General features: G+C 48.9%; 2 protein-coding genes across 2 annotated transcripts in view; one reads left to right on the forward strand and one right to left on the reverse strand.

Moving 5' to 3' along the window:
• Positions 1–23,486, reverse strand: part of LOC131590197 (uncharacterized) — a 236,029-nt gene that overhangs the window by 87,585 nt on the left and 124,958 nt on the right. The window lies entirely within an intron of this gene.
• On the forward strand, positions 15,402–17,922 carry LOC131590192 (uncharacterized). The gene is made up of 2 exons (XM_058860100.1): positions 15,402–16,173; positions 16,447–17,922. The coding sequence occupies exon 2, from the start codon at positions 16,450–16,452 to the stop codon at positions 17,758–17,760; it is 1,311 nt and encodes a 436-aa protein (XP_058716083.1). The 5' UTR covers positions 15,402–16,173; positions 16,447–16,449; the 3' UTR covers positions 17,761–17,922.

Genomic DNA, 23,486 nt, shown 5'->3' on the forward strand with positions numbered 1-23,486 from the left:
CGCAGCTCCCACCCCGTCTCACCGGCTCTGGGCGGCTGCCCGGTGGGGAAGGCAGGCAGCGACCGGTCCGTGGAGGGCCGCTGGAGGCGGCTGGGCTGGCGGCTACGCACCTCCAGCCCCGCGGCCAGTCTCTGCCTGTTGGCCCTGGTCCGGCGTTTGATGTGGAGCAGGAGCTCGGGGCGATCGCGGCGGAAGTTTGGGTTCATAAAGTGAAGCCACGCCCCGGCATCGCCCGGCACAGCTGAGCCAAGCCATGACGGCACCTTTTGGAAGCCGTACAGGTTGAGCTGGCGCACGAAACTGCCAAAGTGCGTGGCTTTGAAGCAGTCCGGGGCCGCCCCCGCCCCCTGGCCGCCCCCTCCGTGGGCGCCGCCCGGGCTGAGCAGCTCCCGCTCGAAGAGGAAGCGGTCGATGAGCAAGCCCTGGGCCTGGCTGTCCCAGCGCACGGAGCGGACGCGGGGGCTGTTCACCAGGCCCCACAGCTTGGCGGGGAAGCCGCTGGCATTGATTCCGGCGGGCAGCGGCTGCTCCTCCATGGCACCGATCTGTCTCCGACTGTCGCCGCAACAGCCGCGGCGCAACGGCCTGAGGGGGGCGCTGCGTTCGGCCCCGCGCGCGCCCGGCGCGGCCCCGGCGCGGGCCGGACTCGGCGAGGACGAGCGGGGCCTGAGGGGAGATAAGGCCAGGGAAGAGGAGGTGAAAAATGCATGGGGGAAATGATAAATGACATAGGAATTCCACTCATTGACAAAGATTGTTACTGGAATAAATGGAATTGATTTTTGCTAACTAAATTGGAACTGTTATTCCAGTTATTTTTAGAAACAATTGTCAGGAAAATTCATCCACAAACGCCAGAGGTTTATGTCCAAAAAGGAGACAGAGGAGACTTTTTTTTCTTTATTCGAATAAAGAGAGAGGCCATGGGGCATTCCCCTGGGGTCTCTCAAATTTTTGGAGGTGCAGCCTCCTTTTTATCCTAATTCCCGGCCGCTTGTCCCTTCTCTCTTTCCCCACAGGCTGAGGTACTTGACAGGTACAGACTGCCCGGAACACCTGATACCTGCGATACCTTCCCCCCCACCCCCAATGCATAATCCCTTCTTAATTCTTTACTTTTATGGAATTCATAGTGTTCTTTCAGTGCCTCTTTGATCTTTTAGTGGAATCCATCCCATTCTTTCTGTTGTCTCTCACTGAGAGCTGCTTCTTATCTGTCTCGTTAGGGACTTTTGGATTAGGTTCTTTTTCCCTTTGAACTGAAGATTGAGAGAGGGAGGCAGTTTTCTCTTGTTCGGTCTCAGTTGTTTATTTTCTTATGAGCATTAGAAGGTACAAGGACCTATGTGCACTATGATAGAAAAGGGTAAAATGGCTAACAAAGATCCTCTTCAAGGACTTTTATATGTCCATTTACCCAATTAACAGATTCCAACTCAATTATTTTCCTTAGTGACCCAATGACCCAACACCTGTGCGCTGCCCTGTGGCATTTTTTACCCAGTCCCTTACTACTACCCAAAAGCCCCTTGGAGAAGAACATGAAGAAGAAAGAAGAAGGACAAGAGACAACACCCTAAATCTTCCATCTTGTCTCCTGTTCTCTAAACTACTTTTTCACCCAGTGATTTAAGAAACTTTCTAATCCACACACTTACACTTTTCCTATCTAACTTTAACATTTGTTTTCATGTATCACCATGAAAACGTGCTCATGAATTTCATGTCATATGAAATTCAATGTTTCTTTGAATCCTAGAACTAAGTATTAGAAACAAGGGCACACTCTCTGTATCTCAGACTCCAACAAGTCCTAAGTTTGTTCCATACCCACCAATTCACTTTGTCTGCTTCCATTCTACTACTGCTTGCAGTGTTCCATACTTCTGGATCTGTTTCATTTTCAGAGCCTTCCCACTTAATGCACCAAGGGGTATCTGCCATATATTGGAATTTCTGAAGCACGCTCACTGACCATGCACTGTCCCAAGCTTCAACCCGATCTTTTCTGTCCTGTCTTTCATACTTCCATTTTGACACTGGAATCTTTTCTTTAATAACCTTTGCTATCTTTTCATAACACTATCCATAACTCCCTAATCTCCCATACCAGCCTAGTTTTGGTTCATACTTTCCTCCATTTTCATGACAATCCCATAGAGATGAATACTTTGGCTTCACAGCATTTTCAAACACTGTCTTCTTTTGGTACTCGTAATCTATTTGCAGTACACAGCTCACATTTTCATTTTTATTCTTTTGTATTTCAGGTATTTTTGATGTTATAATTCCCCAACAAATTGGGTCTCCTGCTGCCTTTGGTATTGGCAGACAGGCAGTTATTTTGCTGGTGTTTTGCATGTTGGCAAAATCTTTAATTAATCCAATCACCACATTTTCTGCCTGGATAGTATTAGAGACTTTTCTCACTTGTGTTTCTGGCTGCACCCCCACATCCCTCTTCATTCTAAAATGAAGACTTGTCAGCTGATCCTTTTGCATTTCACATCTCAAGGTAACATTGATTCCAACTGATGGCACTAAAGGCCATAAAATAATCACCATTACAGTCACTAGCAACCTAGACATTTGAAACAATCAAACCCGCTTTATCTGCAGCTCTGTTGGCCCTACAGTTTGTGCAGTCCACAGTGCAGGGGAAACCTTCTTCACTCTGGTGTAATGTATGCAGGGATCCAGTCCAGCTCCTTTGACTGCTGTCAAGGTAGTTAACAGTACCTGATAGGGTCCATTCCACCTTTCTTTTAATGCTTCTTCCTTCCAGCTTTTACCGTACACTTCATCTCCCGGGTGGATGTCATGAACTGGATTCTCAAGAGTCAGCGGCCTATTCCACACAAGGGTGCTCCAAAGTCGAGCTGGAGTTTTTCCAAGAGACAGAACATAATTCTACACCTCTTGCTTCCCTGTTACATGTACATTTGGATTAGGTTCAGGGGATTCCTATGGTTTCCCATACAATATCTCATAAGGACTGACTGACATCCCGCTTCTAGGCTTTATCCGAATCCTCAGCAGTGCTATTGGTAAAGCTTGTGGACACTGCAATTTAGCTTCTTTACATATTTTGCTGATTTGCCTCTTCAAGGTCTGATTCATCCTCTCTACCTGTCCACTGGATTGGGGCCTCCATGGTGTATGGAGATCCCAAGCTATTCCCAGCAAACCTACTCACCTCTCCCACTACTGTGGCTATGAAATGTGGGTCCTTATCTGATGATATTCCTAGAGGCACCCCAAATCTTGGAATGATTTCTTTCTGTAACCACTTGACTGTCTCCTTTGCTTGATTTGTGCGACAGGGAAGAGCTTTTCACCATCTTGAAAATGTGTCAGCCCTTACCAATAGATATTTGTATCCTCGAGTCTTTGGTAATTCTACAAAATCTTCTTGCCAATAATCTCCTAGTTCTACTCTTACCCCAATTTTCCCCAGTTGTTCCTGTCGTGTAGCCACTGGATTGTTCTTCAAGCAAATTTCACATTTTGACATTACTGATTTTGCCATTGTTAACATCTGTATGGAAATTAAATTTAGTTTGAACAATTTCACCAATGCCTCTGCACCCCAATGACATTCATTATGTTTAATTTGTGGAACTTCTCTCATTATCAATGGGGGTACCACTACTTGTCCTGTGTAGTCACCTACCACCCTTCTGAATTCTTCTGTGCATTCAGTGAGCGTCTCAATTTCTCATCCTCTATTGAATATTTTGGTTCTGGAGGTAAATTGAATTGAGATACATTAGTTTTTAAAGGTGAGCTTTGCAGTGCATGATTGCTACTTGCTCAGGCTTTTGTACTGCTTTTATTAATTGCAGGACTGCATCTTGATGTTTAATGTGTGTGCCTTGAGAAGACAGCAGTCCTCTTTCTTTCCACAGTGCCCCATTTACATGCACCACTCCAAAAGCATATTTTGAATCAGTCCAGGTATTTACTTTCTTCCCTTCACTCAGCTCTAATGCCCTGGTTAAAGCAGCCAGTTCTGCTCGTTGGGCAGATGTGTTTGCTGGCAAGGCTTTGCCTCCACCACTGCACCTGTTGTTGTTACTGCATATCCAGGGTGTCTGGTCCTGTTCTCCACAAAACTGCTTCCACCTGTAAACAACTCCCAGTCTGCCTGTTCCAGTGGGACATCTTTCAGCTCTAGCTGAACAGGTGTGTTCTATCACTTCCACACAATCGTGTTCCAATGGGCCTTCTTCAGTTGTGGTACCTAGGAACAAAGCTGGATTCAAGAGGTCAGTTGTCTTTAGTGTGACATCATCCTGCTCAGTCAGGATTACCTGGAATTTCATCATCCTGCTTGGAGATAGCCAATGGCCCCCCTTTTGTTCTAAAACAGTGGTCACCATGTGTGGCACATAGACATCTATGTGTCTACCCATTGTGAGTTTCCTAGTTTCTTGTGTCAGCATCACGGTGGCTGCAACTGCCCACAGGCATGAAGGCCATCCAGCACTCACGTGGTCAAGTTGTTTGGAGAAGTAGCTTACCAGCCTTTTCCAGCTTCCCAAACCTTGGGTCAGCACTCCCCGTGCTAGATGTGATCTTTCATGCACAAACAGCTGAAAATCTTTGGATAGGTCAGGCAATCCTAATGCTGGAGCTGTTGTCAATGCCTCCTTCAGTTTGAGGAAGGTCTCCTTCTGTGGTTTGCCCCAGGTAAATGGCTGTGTCTTGTGGGCTTCATTCAGGGGTTTTGCAATTAGTCCATAGCCCATGATCCACAGGTGGCACCATCCGGCCATCCCGAGGAAGACTCGCAGCTCATGCAGGTTCTGGGGTTCTGGAATAGCACAAATAGCTTGAATATGATCAGTACCCAGCTTACGTTACCCTTCTGAGATTTCACATCTCAGGTAAATCACAGTTTGTGGGGCAATTTGTGCCTTCTCTTCAGACACCTTATATCCTCTCATTCCCAGCTGATTTAAAATTTCAATTGTTACCTTTATGCAGGTTGTCTTTTCCTCTGTAGCTATCAGTATATCATCAACATACTGTAACAGCAGGTATTGCTCCCTCGCAACTTGCCCATTCTCGGTCCAGATCTCCAGCTCTTTAACCAGCTGGCTTCCAAATAGGGTTGGACTGTTCTTGTATCCTTGTGGGAGTTGTGTCCAGGTGAGATGGGTTTTCCTTCCATTTTCTGGATTTTCCCACTCAAAGGCAAACAGTTTCCTACTTTCTTTGTCAAGGGGTATGCAGAAAAAGAAATCTTTTAAATAAATTACAGTAAACCATTTCTGTTTCTCTTTCACGGATGTTAACAATGTGTAAGGATTAGCTACCACTGAGGAAATATCTTTAGTTATTCCACTGATTGCTCTCAAATCCTGTACTAGTCTGTACTCACCATTTGGTTTCTTCCCTGGAAATATTGGTGTATTAAATTCTGATTCACGTATTTTAAAATTTGGTACTTCAAAAACATTTCAATAATCTTTGCTATTCCTTGCTGTGCTTCTGAATTTATAAAAAACTGTTTAACTTGTACAGCTTTTGCTCCTTATTTTAATTCTACGTGTACTGGTGGTGCCAATTTAGATTTTCCTGGTATGTCTGTTTCCCATACAGAGGGAATTACTGCGTCCTCTACTTCCCGAGGGATAGCAGGGATTGGTTTTTATTTTATCATTAAAATTTGTCCTGTCTTCGATTCAAGTTCCCCGTTCTCAAAAGGTATGACTGCGTCAAGTTTTGCTAATTAATCTCATCTTAAAAGTGGAATTGGACACTCAGGCATATATGAAAATTCATGTGTGTAAACTTTGTTTCCAAAACACAAATCCAGGGGTTGCAGGAATGGTCGATTCTCCTCCTTCCCTGTGGCTCCAGCTATTGTTGCTGTTTTCTCTCCAATTTGCTCTTTTAGATCATTTATCACAGAATACGTAGCCCCCGTATCCACCAGAAATTTTACTTCTTTATCTCCCAATTGTATAGTTACTAAAGGTTCTTGTGTTGGTTTTTGTTCTGATTCTAGTCAGCTGCTGTACTCCCCCAGCACCATTAATTTCAAAGTGTCTTGATTCTGGTTGAACTGATTGCCCTGGTTAAACCCATTCGGGCATTCATTTTTCCAGTGCCCCTCTTGTCTACAATAAGCACATTGATTTAACCCTAATCTTGGCAAAACCCATCTCCCTTGTCCTCTGCCAAGTCCGCCCCTCCCCAGTCCATGACCACCTCTGCCACGTCCTCTGAAACCTGGATTATCTCTTCCTTGGATCACTGCCGAAAGATTTTACTGCTGTTTTTTACTAGCTTCTTTTTCCCTCTTATTGTATACTTTCCAAGCCACTTCAAATAATTTATTCAAATTCTTTAGTTCCTCTCCTTCTAATTTCTGCAATTTTCTCCTAATATCATCCTGTGACTGCCCAAGAGAAATGAACGCAAGCTCAACTTTCGCTTGTTCTGTTTCTAGTTGAAGATCTGTATACTTTCTCACTGCCTCCTTAAGCCTTTCCAAAAATGCAGCAGGGGATTCTTTCTTTTCCTGTCTTACCTCATACAATTTAGACCAATTCATAGCCTTAGGTATAGCATTCCCAACCCCTGTCTGGAGCCACTCTTGATATCTCTTCAGCCTCCACATGTCCCCAAAGGCATTGGGATCCCACCCTGGATCCTTGGTCAGAAAGTTCTCATCTAAAGTCCCTGTCACCACCCCAGTTCTGAGATCTTCTCTCACCTTCTCCTTGGCTGCTCTAATCACCATCTCTTTCTCAGCAGAGTCCATTAAATTCTCCAGTATTACTTGTATATCTTCTCAATCTGCATTCTGAGTTTTCATAATCATTTTTGCCACCCCTGCTACTTTATCAGGATTTTCTCTATAAGTTCCAGCTGACTGTTTCCAAATTATCAAGTCTGCAGGGGAAAAAGGAACTTTTACAAACACCAGCCCCTCTACTCCTACTCCTTGTCTCAAGGGGGCAATCACAGTCCGCCTTTGTCTGCCCAAATCTTTTCCCGTTCTACCCAGAACCGGAGCAAGCTTTGACCGAGTCCGATGGGACACCGGTGTCGCTGATTTATTATCATCACCCCCGCTACTGCTATCCTCCTCCCCAGCATTTTTCACATTTCCTTGTATCACAGTTAGATCTTGATCATCTCCCGGAGAAGAAGGATCAGGTGAAGGCGGTAGAGGAGGATAAAGAGGGAAAGGTGAAGTGGGGTTAGGTGAGATAGGGTTGGGTGAAATAGGATTGGGTGAAGTGGGGGCAGACGAAACAGAATCCGGTTCTTTTGCTTCTGCTGAAACCACTTGTAAATCAACATCCATCTCTTTCCCCTGACCCAAACTTTCTTTTAATGCCAAGTGCTCTAAACAACTTTTCCTTTTACACAAACCTCACATTTATCACTCACACATGCTTTAACTGCCATCAATCGACACTCAGCCTGCCATTCTGGCTTGTCTCTCAAATACAAAAACAAATCTACATACGGAACTTCATCCCATTTTCCCTCTCGCTTACAGAACAACATCAACTGTAAAATGGTGTTATACTGCAAAGATCCATTTCTCGGCCACTTTTCCCCACTGTCCAGGTCATATCCTGGTCACCATGTATTACAATAATCAATCAACTATTCTTCACGTAAACCTTGTTCCCAAAGTTACCCTGTTTCCAATGTGCCAATAAGCACCCCAAAGGAGAAGTACGTGCTATAGGGGCATTGCCACCTCAAATCCCTTTAAGCTTCTCCATGTTACAGTTACAATACACCACACACCACTGATGCTGAACCTGCAACGCTTTCGCTTCTGTTGTCTGACAGACGGCGCCTGGGCAATACCAGGAATTCCTCCAGCCCAACCATGCGGAGATTTCGCTGTGTCTTATTGGCAGGCACCAGACTAGACCGAAAAGCACCTTACCTCTCTCAGAAAGATGTTGTGAGCAGAGGAGACGGTCACGGCCGGATGGGCTCCCCGAGAATCCCTCGGTGCCGGCTGGAGCGTGATCGGGTCATGAACTCGCTCAGCAGCACTCACAGGGTCCCATCTGGGTCACCAAAATGTCAGTGTTCAGGAACACACATAATCACAGATTGATTATATACAGGTGCTTTATTGAAGCGTGTGGGAACTAGGGGTATCAGCAACCCAAATCTAGCTCCATTGTCTTTGTCCAAAGTGCACATATTTCTACAATTTCAGCTGTAGCAGTAATCACTATAACAATCTTATCAATATTGCTTCATTAATATTGCATCATTAACTTCATCGATATTGCTTCATGAGAGTTAGCTCATCCTTGTACGAACATGTACAAATCTTATCTCTGGGTGGGTATCTTGGAGACCCCAAGCACCAGTTCCTGTTACCGTAAACATTTCAGCTTGCTAGACCATCCCTAATACCAAACATTCTTGTGGCCTAATTCTACATGATTTTCAGAAACATTATTCAGAGACATTTAACCCCACAGTAACAGAAGGACCAGGGATCCACTGTGACACTGCAGGGCCCAAAGAACCAAGGATCCACTGTGACTCCACGGAGTGTCATGGAACCGTGGAGACCATTGTGACACTCCAGGGCCTCATGGAACCATTCTGACACCAAGCTGGGTGGGAGTGTGGATGTGCTGGAGGGCAGGAGGGCTCTGCAGAGGGACCTGGACAGGCTGGATCCAGGGCCCAAAGCCAACAAGGTGAGGTTTAACAAGACCAAGTGCCGGCTCCTGCACTTTGGCCACAACAAGGCCTGCAGTGCTCCAGGCTGGGGACAGAGTGGCTGGACAGCGGCCAGGCAGAAAGGGAGCTGGGGCACTGATGGACAGCAGGCTGGACATGAGCCAGCAGTGTGCCCAGGTGGCCAAGAAGGCCAATGGCCCCTGGCCTGGATCAGGAATGGTGTGGCCAGCAGGAGCAGGGCAGGGATTCTTCCCCTGTGCTGGGCACTGCTGAGGCCACACCTCGAGTGCTGTGTCCAGTCCTGGGCCCCCAATTGAGGAAAGCCATGGAGGGGCTGGAGCGTGTCCAGAGAAGGACAACAAGGCTGGTGAGGGGTCTGGAGCACAAGTCCTGTCAGGAGTGGCTGAGTGTGGTGGGTTTTAGCTCTAACTAAAATCATCAGAGTACTTCTTTCTGTCTTACTGTGAGATATGGATTAGGAGAAGGGCAAAACAGGCTTAAAACTGAATATGAATAAAGAAACTTTATGAATAGGACTGTAAGAATAAGAAACAAGAATAAAACCTCCAGAAACCTTTCCTCCCCCCACACCCAACTTCTCCTTTCCCAAGTGACACGGCAGATACAAAACCTGGGATGTTAAAGCAGTGCCAACTATACAATGGTCTTTTCATCAGTCTGTGCAGGGAGAGGAGTTTTCTCTTGTCATGCCATGGAGAGTTCTCCACAAGAAACAGTTTTCTCGTCAGTTTTCATTTCTAGGAATGGCAGTCACCCAGGCACAAACTCTGCCCTCTCCTCCCATTTTCACACCACTCAGAGGTGTGTTCATGGGCCATGAGCTAAGGGGTATATTTAAGGATGGGTTATGCAAAGGCAAAGGTTCTCTTCATCTCTGAGAATAGAGGTTTTCTTGGTCTCTCTGTGGGGCAAAGGGTCTTCATCAGCTCTCATCTCCCTCTCCCTCTGTTCAAGCTCTCATGGGATCACAGCTACTCCACCATCTGCTTGGCTTCATCAATGGATACCTTTGCCCAGATCTACAGCTTGAATACTTCAATCCCCCAATACTCTGTGGGTGCGGAGGAGCCCGCTGGGCCCGAGATACTGGCCCTCCCCTGGAGAGGAGATACTTCTCTGTAAGAGCGACACAATGTTGCTCCCAGGGGTCTTTGAGTTAGTTATGTTAAACTGTTGTGTTTCATTGGTGTTCCCCCTGCTGTCCCACCCCGATACAGGTATCTCGGGCTTCCCCCCGCCCCTCTCCTTCCCCATAAATATCCCGGGTTTTCCCCTGTTCGAGAGATTCGCTGTTACCAGCACCCTTCGCCGAAGCTTTGCCTGAATAAAGGCTTGTGCCTTGGTGGAACGCTGGACCAGCTGTCTCGTCCCTGCTTCCTGTGTTGCCTGCCGCCGCCGCTGCCGAGCTGAGCTGAGCTGAAATCACTATACTATTACTGAGCTGAGCTAGAATCACTCGACTGCTCGAAGCTGCTCGCATGCGCTTCGGGCCAGCCTTTTTCAAGGCTGCTTCTGGAGAAGTCGCGGTGCTCCGGGCTTTCCACCGCCGCGGCAAGTGGCGACCAACGTGGGGGCTTTGAAGAAGCCCTGAAGAAGCGTCCGCCCGCACCTTTAGCTGCGAGGCGAGCCGCCGTTTGAGCCGCCGCCCCTCGAGGAAGCTTGCTTGCGTTCTAGCAAGAAGCGATCCAAGAGGCTGCGACCGGGACCCTCGCTGACCATCTGGGGCAAGGGAAAGCCCCTGAGGACCGGCCGCCCAGGTGACCACCCGCCCAGCAGCTTTGTTTTCGCCCGCCGGCATCTGCCGAAGAGAAATTGTAAGTGTATCCTGTGAAAGGTTTTTTCTTCGGGCTTTTTTTCTTTTTTTTTTTTGCTGTTTTACTGCTGGGTGGGGAGTGAAAAAGGATGGGGAATGAGTCCTCTGTATTGAGGCTGACCCCACCTGAGAGGGACTTTTATATCCAAGTTGTAACTACCTTAAAAGCGGGAAATTTTAAGTTTTCTAAAGGGGATTTAAAAAGATTTATTCATTGGGTTTTTAAACATTTTAAGATTAATTCAGACTCTGCTAAATCAGGAATTTTTTGGGATAATGTGGGGAGAAAGTTATATACAGTTCAAGCTAAAGGGGATTTTTCTGTTGCAAAGTTTTTTCCTGTGTTTCAAAATATTATTTTCTCATTGGAAAAAGAGGGAAAAAAAGAAGAGGGAGTTTTGGGTCCCCAGTTAAATCCCCCAACCCCGTCAGCCCCTCCAGGTGTCCCTGAACCCCTTTCCCTGCCTGAGAGCCAGTCGGCGGGTGGACATTGCCCCCGGGCACAGGGCTGCTGCCGTCTCCCTGACACCCCCCTACTGTCTCTCTACCCGCACCAGGGTGGCAGTGGCCATGCCGCTCTGGGTCTTTCCCCTACCCTCTCTCCTATGCCCTCACACCCGGTTGTGTCCCCCCCAGTTCCTAGCGTTAGCACAGATGGTGCCGGCAGTGTGGCCAGCCGCGCCATTTTGTCCCACTCCCACTCCGGTTTTCCCGCCCTCGATGCCCAAAATGGCCACTTTCCCGCCTTCACCCCTTCTCTTCCTGCCGCGTCCTGCTCCTCCTCTTCCCCCCCCACTGCGTCGTTGGGTGTAACCGCGTCGGGCCCTCCCCCATCCATCGGGAAACCTCTCCCCGTCGCGGGCCCCGGTCCTGTCCCTTTGTGCCGGGGCCCCGTCCCCAGCGGCATGCCCGCTCCAGGGTCCCAGTGCCCCGGAGGTCGGGACGGCTCCGGCCGGAGCGGGGCCACCCCCGCTTCCCCACGCAGCCACAAAAGGGCCAGCTCTAGACACCCGAGCCGGCCCCGCGCTGCCAGCAAGCACCCCCTATCTCCACTAGGAGATGAGAGCAGTGAATCTTCTTATTCAGATTCTGAGTATGAAGATCACTGGGCTGAGGTGCAGAGGGAAGCCACACGGGCGGGGAACTCAGCTCTGTCCCAAAAAATACTTGCCTTTCCTGTAATAATGAGGAGAGACAGGACAGGGGCACAGGTTGCTGCATGGGAATCCCTTCACTATAGGGAACTGCAGGAACTTTGTAAAGCTGCCGAGGAACATGGCAGGAGTTCACATTTTTTTAAACACTTGTTGGAAGCCTCCTTCTCTGCCCACGTCATGGTCCCTCATGACATCAAAAATATTATGAACTGCCTCCTCTCTCCAGCAGAATACATGTTGTGGGAGAGGCAGTGGAAAAAACATTTAAAGCAATTGGCAGATGTTTATGCAAGAGATGCTAACAGACCCAATTTTACTTTAGAGCAATTAGCAGGAGAAGGAGATTTCCAAAAGCCCCGAGATCAGGCCCGGGATCTGCCTGAAGCAGCTTTACAGGATATAGCTAATGCTGCCAAGATATCTCTTTTTACCACCCCTGATGATAAAGTGCCAACGCAGTGCTTCACCAATATTAAGCAGGGGGCAACTGAGTCTTTTATTAAGTATATTGATAAGTTAAAAATAGCCATTGAAAAGCAGATAGAGAGCCCTCAGGCACAAAAGGAATTATTAGTAAAAATAGCAATGGCCAATGCTAATCAGGAGTGCAAAGCAGTTTTGCGAGCCCTCCCTCTGGACCCCGAACCAACCATAGATCAGATGGTTGAAGCCTGCACCAAACACTCATCTGCCTCAAGTGAGAATACAGTGGCACTTGCAGTGGCTAAAGGAGTGGCAGAGGCGATATCTGGAGCTTATGCTGCAAACCCCAATGGAAATTGTTGTTTTAATTGTGGTGAGCCTGGACACTTTTTCAAAGACTGTCCAGAGAGACATTCTATACAACCGCCAGCCCACCAACGATTCCCCAGACAGAACTGGCATTCGGGAAACTTCAAGCAGAGCGCGGGACGGCCCCGCGCTTCGACATCAAATCAAATGCCGCACCACTCCACCCCTCCTGCCAAACCCACCATCCTGCCTCCACGGAGGCCCCAATTTTAAGCCCAGCAGGTGGAGCGCTTCAGATGGGAACCCGGCGTCAACTGGTAACTAGACTCTCTTTACATATGAAAGGTGACTGTGTTTACAAAGTCCCCACAGGGAAACGTGGACCACCAGGTGGTCCCTCTAACATCTTAATACTTGGGGATCCAACTAACTGTCCAGGACAAATTCAGACTGTTCCTGAAGTCCAGACTATATACCCTGGAGATGAAATTTCCATCTCTTTGGCCTGCATAGACCCTCCTTATTATTTAAAGGAACAGACCCCTGTGGCACAGGCCTTTTTACTTCCTAGTGACTGCCCAGATCATGTTCCCCTCAACCCCAGTGCTATGTGGACACAGGTTGTGGGCTCCTGCAAACCCATTGTGGACTGTAGCCTGTTTTGTTATGGGGAAAGGATTCAGCGCCCAGGAATGATAGACACTGGAGCAGATGTTACCATCATCGCCCGCTCCGAGTGGCCAGACAATTGGGAATTACAACCTGTAGCAGGCATGATTTCAGGAATTGGAGGGATGACAGCCTCCATGAGGAGCAAACGGAATATTGTTATCGAAGGACCTGAGGGACAAATGGCAACCATCAGGCCATTTGTGGTGAGAGCACCAATCACCCTCTGGGGACGGGATCTCTTGTCCCAATGGGGAGCTTCTCTGAGGATTCCCAGCAGGGATTTTTAGTGGGGGTCACTGAGGAGCGCGCTATGCCTACCATCCCCCAACTCACCTGGAAACAGCACCATCCAGTGTGGGTTGATCAGTGGCCCCTATCTGAGACCAAACTGCGCGCACTGGAAGCTCTCGTAGAAGAGCAGCTTGCCAAGGGCCACATCACTGAGACCAATAGCCCTTGGAACTCCCCTGTCTTTGTCCTACGCAAACCAGGCAAGGACAGGTGGAGACTCCTTCAGGACCTCAGGAAAATCAATGATGTCATTGAAGACATGGGCCCCCTCCAGCCTGGCATGCCCTCCCCTTCAATGCTCCCCCGAGATTGGAAGCTGGCTGTCATTGACATCAAGGACTGTTTTTTCAACATACCCCTCCACCCTCAAGACGCCCCCAGATTTGCATTCTCGGTTCCCTCTCCAAACAGACAAGCACCTTTAAAGAGATACCATTGGCTAGTCCTTCCTCAAGGGATGAAAAATTCTCCTACCATCTGCCAATGGTACGTGGCCCGCGTCCTGTCACCTGTGAGGACCCTGTTCCCAGATGCCGTCATCCTCCACTACATGGATGACATCCTGGTTTGTGCTGCTGACGATGACTATCTGCACCGGACTTTACAAAAAACTATCCAGACGATCGAGGACGCTGGATTTGAGATCCGTGAAGACAAGATCCAGCACACCTGCCCTTGGACCTACCTGGGACTCCGGATCCGTGAACGGACCATCGTGCCCCAGCAGCTGAGCATCAAAGACGACCCCAAGACCCTGCGGGACTTGCATCAGCTCTGTGGGTCCATCAACTGGATACGCCCTCTGCTTGGGGTAACAACAGAAGTCCTTGCACCCCTCTTCAACCTGCTCCGTGGCAGTGAGGCCCTCGACTCACCGCGCTCCCTCACGCCGGAGGCTCGAGAATCCATCACCAAGGTCCAGGAGGCCCTGTCTTCACGGCAAGCACACCGCTATGAGCCCAGCCTGCCCTTCCAGCTGGTTGTCCTGGGTAAGGCCCCGCGCTTACACGCGCTCATCTTTCAATGGGACATGGCATTGAAGGATCCTCTCCTTATCATCGAGTGGATCTTTACACATAACCAGCCCACTAAGACTATCACCACTCCACAAGAAATCATGGCTGAACTCATTAAAAGAGCTAGAGTCCGTCTCCGCACTCTTGCAGCCTGTGAGTTCACCTGCATCTTCCTCCCATTGGCAACTGGAAGTTTGGAGCCTTTGCTCCAAACCAATGAGAGCCTTCAGTTCGCTCTTGATAGCTATTCAGGCCAAATTTCTATAAACCCACCTGGCCACAGACTTTTCAAAACCACATTTAATTTGGTCCCCAAATCATTACAGAGCAAAACACCGCTCCAGGCCCTGACGGTTTTCACAGATGGCTCAGGGAAATCCCACAAGTCAGTCATGACTTGGAAGGACCCCAGGACACAGAAATGGGAGTCCGATGTCCAAGTGGTCGAGGGATCACCACAGATTGCTGAATTAGCAGCCGTTGTCAGAGCTTTTGAGAAATTCCAAGAACCTTTCAACCTGGTGACTGATTCGGCTTATGTGGCTGGAATAGCTATGAGAGCAGAACATGCATTTCTGAAAGAAGTCTCTAACCCAAATTTATACAAATTGCTTTCTGAATTAGTATATCTTATCTCTCACAGAAAGCAACCTTACTATGTCATGCATGTGAGGGCGCACACCGACCTCCCAGGTGCCATTGCCGAAGGAAACAGGAGGGCAGACGCCTTAGCCATGCCTGCTGGAGCAGCCAATGTCCCTGACATTTTCGCACAAGCGAAATTGTCCCACCAGTTCTTCCACCAAAATGTGCCTGCACTGATGAGAATGTTCAGACTACCCAGAGACCAGGCTAGGGCAATAGTTGCCACCTGTCCTAATTGCCAATCGTTCCAAATACCTGTCATTAACTCTGGGGTTAACCCCCGAGGACTTAACAGCTGCCAGATATGGCAAACCGATGTCACTCATGTCCCATCCTTCGGGAGAGTCAAATATGTACATGTCTCCGTAGACACCTTCTCTGGCGCAGTGTTTGCCTCAGCCCATGCAGGAGAAAATGCCAAGCACACCATCCGACATTTTCTCCTTGCTTTTGCTACCCTGGGAGTCCCAGAACAAATTAAAACAGACAATGGACCTGCTTACACCTCTCACAAATTAAGAGACTTTTTCAATGAGTGGGGGGTGAAACACACCACGGGCATTCCTCATTCCCCTACAGGGCAATCAATAGTAGAGAGAACCCACCAAAACCTAAAAAGAGTCCTTGATCACCAGCGGGGAGGAACAGAGATCATTCCTCCCATTGAGAGGCTCTGTAAGGCTCTATATGTCATGAACTTTCTAAATTGCTCGCCTACAGAGCCTGACCCCCCTGTAATACGGCACTTCTCTAACTCAACTCATGCCAAACTCACAGAGAAGCCGCCGGTGCTGATCAAGGATCCTGAATCACAACGGACATCAGGACCCTTCCCACTGATTACCTGGGGGAGAGGGTATGCGTGTGTGTCCACACCATCAGGACCTAAGTGGCTCCCAGGGAAAAATGTAAAACCTTACTTAGGCCCTACAAACCCTGCACCAGATTCAGAACTTTCAAAGTCTCCTGAGACCCACACAGGTCCAGAAAAACAGCAGCCCACTGCAGCCTGGAAACGGAGACGTCGTCGGAGTCCACAGAACCGACCTGCCACCAGACCAACAACCAGACAGAGGCCAAACCATCCTGCTACCAGGGCTGCAACGAGACAACTGCCAACGTCACGCCTGACACCGTGACAGTACACAAGTCTTCTTAACTCCCTCCCCCTTCCCCTTCTTGCCCTTGTTGCCTAGCCCAAATTGCCAGCTTACACCCAAGTGCACCTCTGCTGCTGCTGGTGTCGAGTCTTGTGTCCCCAATACACAGAATAACCTTGCTTATAATTGTTTAGTTTTTTGTTTTTGTTTTGTTTTTTTTTTTTATAGAGGGGGGAGACGGGAGAGGAAAGGGAGAAAGAAAATAGCTCCCCCCCCTCCAAAAATTAGAGCTAATCTTCTATGTCCTGTTGTAGAAAATGGAGAGCAAAACCACCCTTGAGTTCCTGATGTCCCTGATTATCTGGATGCTCCTGAAAACATCAGCTGTGGATGCCTGGCTAGTAGCACAGCCCCAGGAGAACGTGTGGATCACCCTCGCAAAGACACTCCAACAAGACCACATGTGCTTGTCCATGGGCAGCGCCACCAACCCTCTGTCATCCTGCCTGGTAGGGATTCCTTTAAAGCCCCATGAATATCCTTTCACAGGGAAAGAACCCAACCCAGTAGACACTTGGGATGAGTGGACAAAGATCTTGCCCCATGCACCAGAGGAACCCCAGGAATTAGAGCTTTTGGGATCCTCCAAAGCTGCCTACTGCATAAATTTTAATTATCACCCAGTAGCCAATGCATGGCCTGCCTCGAAATACCAAAAGGCAATTAAATCAAGGAAAAATGTGACTCCCAACAGTAAAATTTACAGTCAGTCCAAATGGTGCAATTACACCGGCAGCACACGATCCACCTCCTCTCACTATCCCAGAGTGCTGCCCCGGGGAGTGTTCTTGATCTGTGGGGATAGAGTGTGGGCAGGAATCCCTTCCCGACTCCGGGGAGGTCCTTGCACGCTTGGACAGCTTACCATCCTCACTCCAAATTCAACTCTAATAAATGATTGGCTGAAAAAGAATGAATTGGCCCACCAAAAGAAAGATCTCACACAATTAGATGAAAAATGTGATAACCAAATTAAAGATCGGTCCTACACGAAGAAGATAGTGATGTCAGCATTTTTGCCGTGGGCAGCTGCTGCTAAAGCCCTTGGTGAGCCTTCTCACCTGGAGTGTTGGCTTGGTAAGCAGGCCAACCGGACCTCCTCTGTCCTGAGTGACCTCCTGACAGATGAAGAAACTGTTAGGCATGCTACGCTACAAAACCGAGCTGCCATAGACTTTCTGCTCCTGGCCCATGGACACGGCTGTGAAGAATCAGATGGTTTATGCTGCTTTAACCTCTCCAGCCCCAGTGAAGGCATCCACGCCCGCATCCAGAGACTCCAACATGCAGTCCAAAAACTCCAGGCTGAAAAGGAGCCCCAGTGGCTTGAAGACCTTTTTGTGAGCTGGGGACTCGAGAGACGGGTTGCCTCCGTTCTCAAGAACATTTGTTGGGTTTTCTTGATTGTTATTATCTTCCTAAGTATGTTTGCATGTTTTAAGAAGCTATCAGCTAACTCTCTAGGGGATGCCTTTTTAATAAATAAAGAAGTGGGAGTTGTGGGTGCGGAGGAGCCCGCTGGGCCCGAGATACTGGCCCTCCCCTGGAGAGGAGATACTTCTCTGTAAGAGCGACACAATGTTGCTCCCAGGGGTCTTTGAGTTAGTTATGTTAAACTGTTGTGTTTCATTGGTGTTCCCCCTGCTGTCCCACCCCGATACAGGTATCTCGGGCTTCCCCCCGCCCCTCTCCTTCCCCATAAATATCCCGGGTTTTCCCCTGTTCGAGAGATTCGCTGTTACCAGCACCCTTCGCCGAAGCTTTGCCTGAATAAAGGCTTGTGCCTTGGTGGAACGCTGGACCAGCTGTCTCGTCCCTGCTTCCTGTGTTGCCTGCCGCCGCCGCTGCCGAGCTGAGCTGAGCTGAAATCACTATACTATTACTGAGCTGAGCTAGAATCACTCGACTGCTCGAAGCTGCTCGCATGCGCTTCGGGCCAGCCTTTTTCAAGGCTGCTTCTGGAGAAGTCGCGGTGCTCCGGGCTTTCCACCGCCGCGGCAATACTCTTTCATGAATTAAAGGAGTTATTTTTCAGAACATAATTATTCATCTCCATGGCCCTACCAAAAGACTATTTCAGCTTATTAGAGCATCTCCTCATTCTCCTTCCATCTGAGGCTTGATTCCTTCTTTTACTGACCTTGATGTTTCTCGATGTCTTTTTACATGTCACTTGGTTCTTTTCTTTTCCTGGAGAGAGGATTAAAGTCTGCAGGTCTCCTCTGTGTAGTGGAAGGGTTAAATCTGTCCCAAGCCATGGCAGGCAGTGGTGGTGTGGGATTTCAGGTGTGGCTGGTGCCAGCTCTCAGGAGCTGTCTGTGCGGGCCGGGGGGCAGGGGGGGTGTTGGCGAGTGTCATCAGCCGTGGCCTGGCCCAGCCTGGGGGCCGGGGGCTCCCCTGGGAAGGGCTTTGGCCACCCCGCTGGAACGGGACCCGGAGGGCTTCCCGGGAAAGCCAGCACCGCAGCAGAGCCTGGCCTGGCCTGGGGGGGATCCCGCAGTCTCCATCTCCCCCCGGGAGCAGCTGGGGTCCGGCCCAGCCCCCCCAGGCCGCACAGGCCACGGGGGAGCGGGGCCAGCCACACCAGAGCTCTGCTGCCTTTCAAGGCTGCAAAGAAAGAGACCAGTTCCTGGCCTTGGCTTTTTAAAAGGTGCCATTCACAAAGGTGAAGTTACTTTGCAGTGCTGCAGAATGCTGTCAGTTGTCAGAACTGGCCAGCTATTGGCTTGATCTCAAGCACAGAAGGAACTCCCCACAGCCTCTCTCAGAGGAATCACTTCTGTGGCTGTTTCCCACTTCTTTCCCTAAATGCTCATCTACCACACCCTTTGAACATAATTCTCATTACTCACAGCTCTCAAGGCCTTATTTAAAACCAAAAGTGTTTCTCCAGTATCAACCAAAAATTCTACTTTTATTAATGTTTTTTCCCAGTTGCAGTTTTATAACCAGGGGGTCTTTTGGGGTGGACTCCCCAGGTTCCCTTCAGTGTTCTTGTGGATGTGTGACTGCAACCACCCCTCCTTTCCCTTCTTTCTTTTGGCCATCTCACTTCCACTTTGGACACTCATTTTTCCAGTGGCCAAATTCTCCACAGTTCGCACATTGGTCTCTACCCAGTTGAGACAGGCCTCGTTTGGGTGATTCTTGTCTGTGCTTTCCTTTCCCTTTTCCTTTTTCCTGTACCACTGCTACTAGCTTCTCCATGTCTTGCTTATATCCCTTTTCTCAATTGCTGAAAACTCTCCATGCTTCTTCCAATAAGGCTTCTAAGTTTCACCCATCTGTCCCCCAAAGCTTTTGGAGTTTACACCTCATATTCCCTGTGGGTTGTTCCAGAAATAGATGAACTAGCTGCTGTATTCCTACTTCAGAGCCCGGCTCCAGTGGTGTGTGTCTGTGCATCGCGTCCTTCCAAGGATCTGGGAATTCCGAGGGAGATTCCAAGGGACCTTGTTTGATTGCATATAAGGCTGCCCAGTTCATGGTTTTAGGTCCAGCCCTCTCCACTCCCTTCACTCTCCACTCCTGGGAGCTTTCTGACTTTCTCCTTCCACTCAACTGATTTGGATCCCATTGTGGGCCCTGAAGAGGAAAGTATTCTTTTCCATCCATTTGTAAAGTTTTATAATGGTCCTTTGCCAGGTCCCCTGCTGGTTTTAGAACCAATTGTTTCTCAGTTTTGGTTAATGCATCTAATAACAATTGTGTATCACTTCAATCTGGGTTATGTTGTTTGACTATATATTGTAAACATTTGGCAGTGTTTACTGGGTCACTTTGATAATTCTTTGTGACCTTTTCTCAGGCCTCTGTGTTGAGAGGAGAAAAGGGTTCCTTAACTACCATTGTCCCTTCTGGTCCTATTGCTTCCCACAAGGGTGCCTGTAGTACCTGCTTTCTGCTCCGGGATGCAATCGGGCTACCTGGGGGTGTTGGGGCTGATGCCCCCTTAAAGCTGTTGGGAGGAGGTGGAGGGGAAATGGAGCTTCCAGGTGTGGAGGGGGCAGAGGAGCAAATGGAGCTTCCAAGTTCACCTCTTCCTGCTCCTGCCTCCTAAAGGGAGGGCTGATTAAATTAGTACAGTTCTGTTCTTGCTGGGCTGCTGCTGGATAGGCCTTACTCAGCCTAATGCACCTAATGCATATTCATTTCTTGGCTCCTCCCATCCCCATTCCATATGGTAATGAGCTCCACACCCCTCTGGACATGCCCAGTTCACTCTGGTGGTCACTGAGGGGTCTTCAGGGATGAAGGCTCGGAACTGTCCAAACCCCTGGGTCAGATCTGTCCAGCTCTGGAGCCTGAGGGCCTCTGTTCTCAGTGTTTTTTCTTTCCTAGGGCACTATGTTAAAATAGATGTTACAGCCACTATACAGTGGAGTAAATAATTCTGATTAAGACCTTTTTGTCAAGTCATGATCCTAATCAATCACATCTATATGTATATAAATACTTCTGCTGTGCTGCTCTTCATGTTGCAGGACAAAGTTGTACAAAGTTTCAATTCCACCTCTATAATCCTTTATAGAGAAATCCTTTACAAATCCTGGGGCTCGGACTGGATCCAGCCACTCCCAGGCTCCTCTCACAGAAGGAGTTTAGAAATCCTGGGGGTCCTGGCTCGGGGGATCTTGGGGTGTAATTGGGGTGTTGGGGGTCCTTTCTGCACCTGGTGACCCAACAGGAGCTTCTCTAATAACCTTTGCCTGAAGCTCCCACTGTGTCCATTACAGGAGCCCCTGGCAGTGTCTGTGACATCCCGGCTCTTTGGCAGCCTGGGCACTGCTGGGATGTCACCCTGGAGCCCCTGGCAGTGTCTGTGACATCCCGGCTCTTTGGCAGCCTGGGCACTGCTGGGATGTCACCCTGGAGCCCCTGGCAGTGTCTGTGACATCCCGGCTCTTTGGCAGCCTGGGCACTGCTGGGATGTCACCCTGGAGCCCCTGGCAGTGTCTGTGACCTCACTGTTCTTTAGCAGCACAGGGATGTCACCACTGGACTCCTGTCACTGCCTGTGACAAATTGGCTCCTTGGCAGCGTGGAGACACCTCTGTTGTCACCCTGGAGCCCTGGGACTGTCACCTCACGACCCTCAGGAAGATGAAGGAGCCCTGGGATGTCACCAAGGAGCCCCTGGGACTGCACGTGAGCTCACAGCTCTTCAGCAGCCTGGAAAGCCTGGGATCTGTTCATTCCTGCTCTGCTGAGGATGGATCCTCAGCAGCTTGGAGGGAGGTTCCCTGATGAGTTTTACTTCTCCAGAGGCTTGTTCAGTCTTCAGCTCTTCATTCCAGGAATTCAGCCTCAAAAACTCATTAAGATTTCAAATTGCTCTACAAGACAAGCCCATGGGAATAATTTAATTTCAAGTCTTCTATTCTTCTATGGTAAATTTTACAGATTTCAGAAGTGTATTCAAAGAGAATATACTATATTTTTAAAATAGCGCAGGGTTTTTTTTGTCCTATTTAGTTTTGTTTTCCTGTTTATAGATTGATATCAGCAATCTCCAGTTGATATTGATCCTGAGCACCTCCTAAATCACTCTGAACAGATCTGAAAATCAATTCCCTTTATGGCTGACAATCCATCAGACTTTGTCCCTAAAGCCCCCCATCTCAGGGCTGGGGTTACATCCAAGCCCCGGCCCCTTGTCCCCGTGCCAGGCTCTGGGCTGGATCCTGTGCAACATCCTTAGGCTGTGGCTCCAGGAGCAGCGGGGGGATAGCGGGGGACAGGGGACCCCACTGGGCATGAACAGTGTTGGACTTCTCTGGGGGGGTCAGTGTGAGGGGGGGCTGGGGCAGAGTGACCAACGCAGTGACCTCACACAGCCCCCTCTGATGTCACAGCCTGCTCTGTGACGTCACACAACTGGTCTGTGATGTCACAAACCACTCTGTGATGTCACATCCAAATCTGTGATGTCACTGCCAAGTTAGTGATGTCACAGCCTTCTCTGTGATGTCACAGCCTGCTCGATGATATCAGACCTCCACCCTCTGATGTCACAGCCTGCTCTGTGATGTCATAGTCCGATCTATGATGTCACAAACCACTCTGTAATGTCACAGCCAACTCTGTCATGTCACAGCCTGCTCTGTGATGTCATAACCTTATCTGTGATGTCACAGTCTGCTCTGTGACGTCACACAACTGGTTTCTGACATCAAAACCACTCTGTTATGTCACAAAGCCACATTGTTATGTCACAGCGAATTCTCTGATGTCACAGTCAGCTCTGTGATGTCATACCCTGCTCTGTGATGTCACACCTCCACCCAGTGATGTCACAGCCAGATCTGTGATGTCACAGCCTGCTCTGTAACATCACAGAACTGGTCTGTGATGTCACAAACCACTATGTGATATCACACAGCCATATTGCAATGTCACAGCCACCTCTGTGATGTCACAGCCTGCTCTGTGATGACACAGTCAACTCAGTGATGTCACACAACTCATCTCTGATGTCACAAATCACTCTGTGATGTCACAAAGCGCCACTGTCATGTCACAGCGAATTCTGTGATGTCACAGCCAACTCTGTGATGACACAGCCTACTCTATGATGTCAGACCTCCACCCTGTGATGTCACACCCATATCTGTGATGTTACCGACAATTCATTTATGTCACAGCCTTCTCTGTGATGTCACACAACTGGTCTGTGATATCACAAATCACTCTGTGATATCACACAGCCACACTGTAATGTCACACCCTGCTCTGTGATGTCACTGCCTGCTCTATGATGTCACATCCAAATCTGTGATGTCACAGCCACCTCTGTGATGTCAGATCTCTACCCTGTGATGTCACAGCCTGCCCTGTGATGTCACACAACGGGTCTGTGATGTCACAAACCACTCTGTGATGTCACACAGCCACACTGTAATGTCACAGCAAATTCAGTGATGTCACATCCTGCTCTGTGATGTCACTGCCAGCCCTGTGATGTCACACTCTTCTCAATGATATCTGACCTCCACCCCGTGATGTCACAGCCTGCTCTGTGATGTCACAGAGACATCCCATGATGTCATAGCTGCTCAGTGACCTCACATAACCTACTCTGTGATGTCACAGCCCACTCTGTCACCTCATGTCACCAGATGATAAATTGTCCACCCCAGGTGAGCACACACTGCTCCTTCTCCAAACCCACTGGCCCATGGACACCACACAATGCCCATTGTGGAAGGAGGGGAACTGGAAGTTCTCCAGCCTCAGTGTCCTGCCAGCTCAGCCAGGCCCACTGGAACATTGGGCTCCAGCACCAGCAGGGACC

This window comes from Poecile atricapillus, chromosome 32 (assembly GCF_030490865.1).
Source record: "Poecile atricapillus isolate bPoeAtr1 chromosome 32, bPoeAtr1.hap1, whole genome shotgun sequence".
Lineage (NCBI taxonomy): Eukaryota > Metazoa > Chordata > Aves > Passeriformes > Paridae > Poecile > Poecile atricapillus.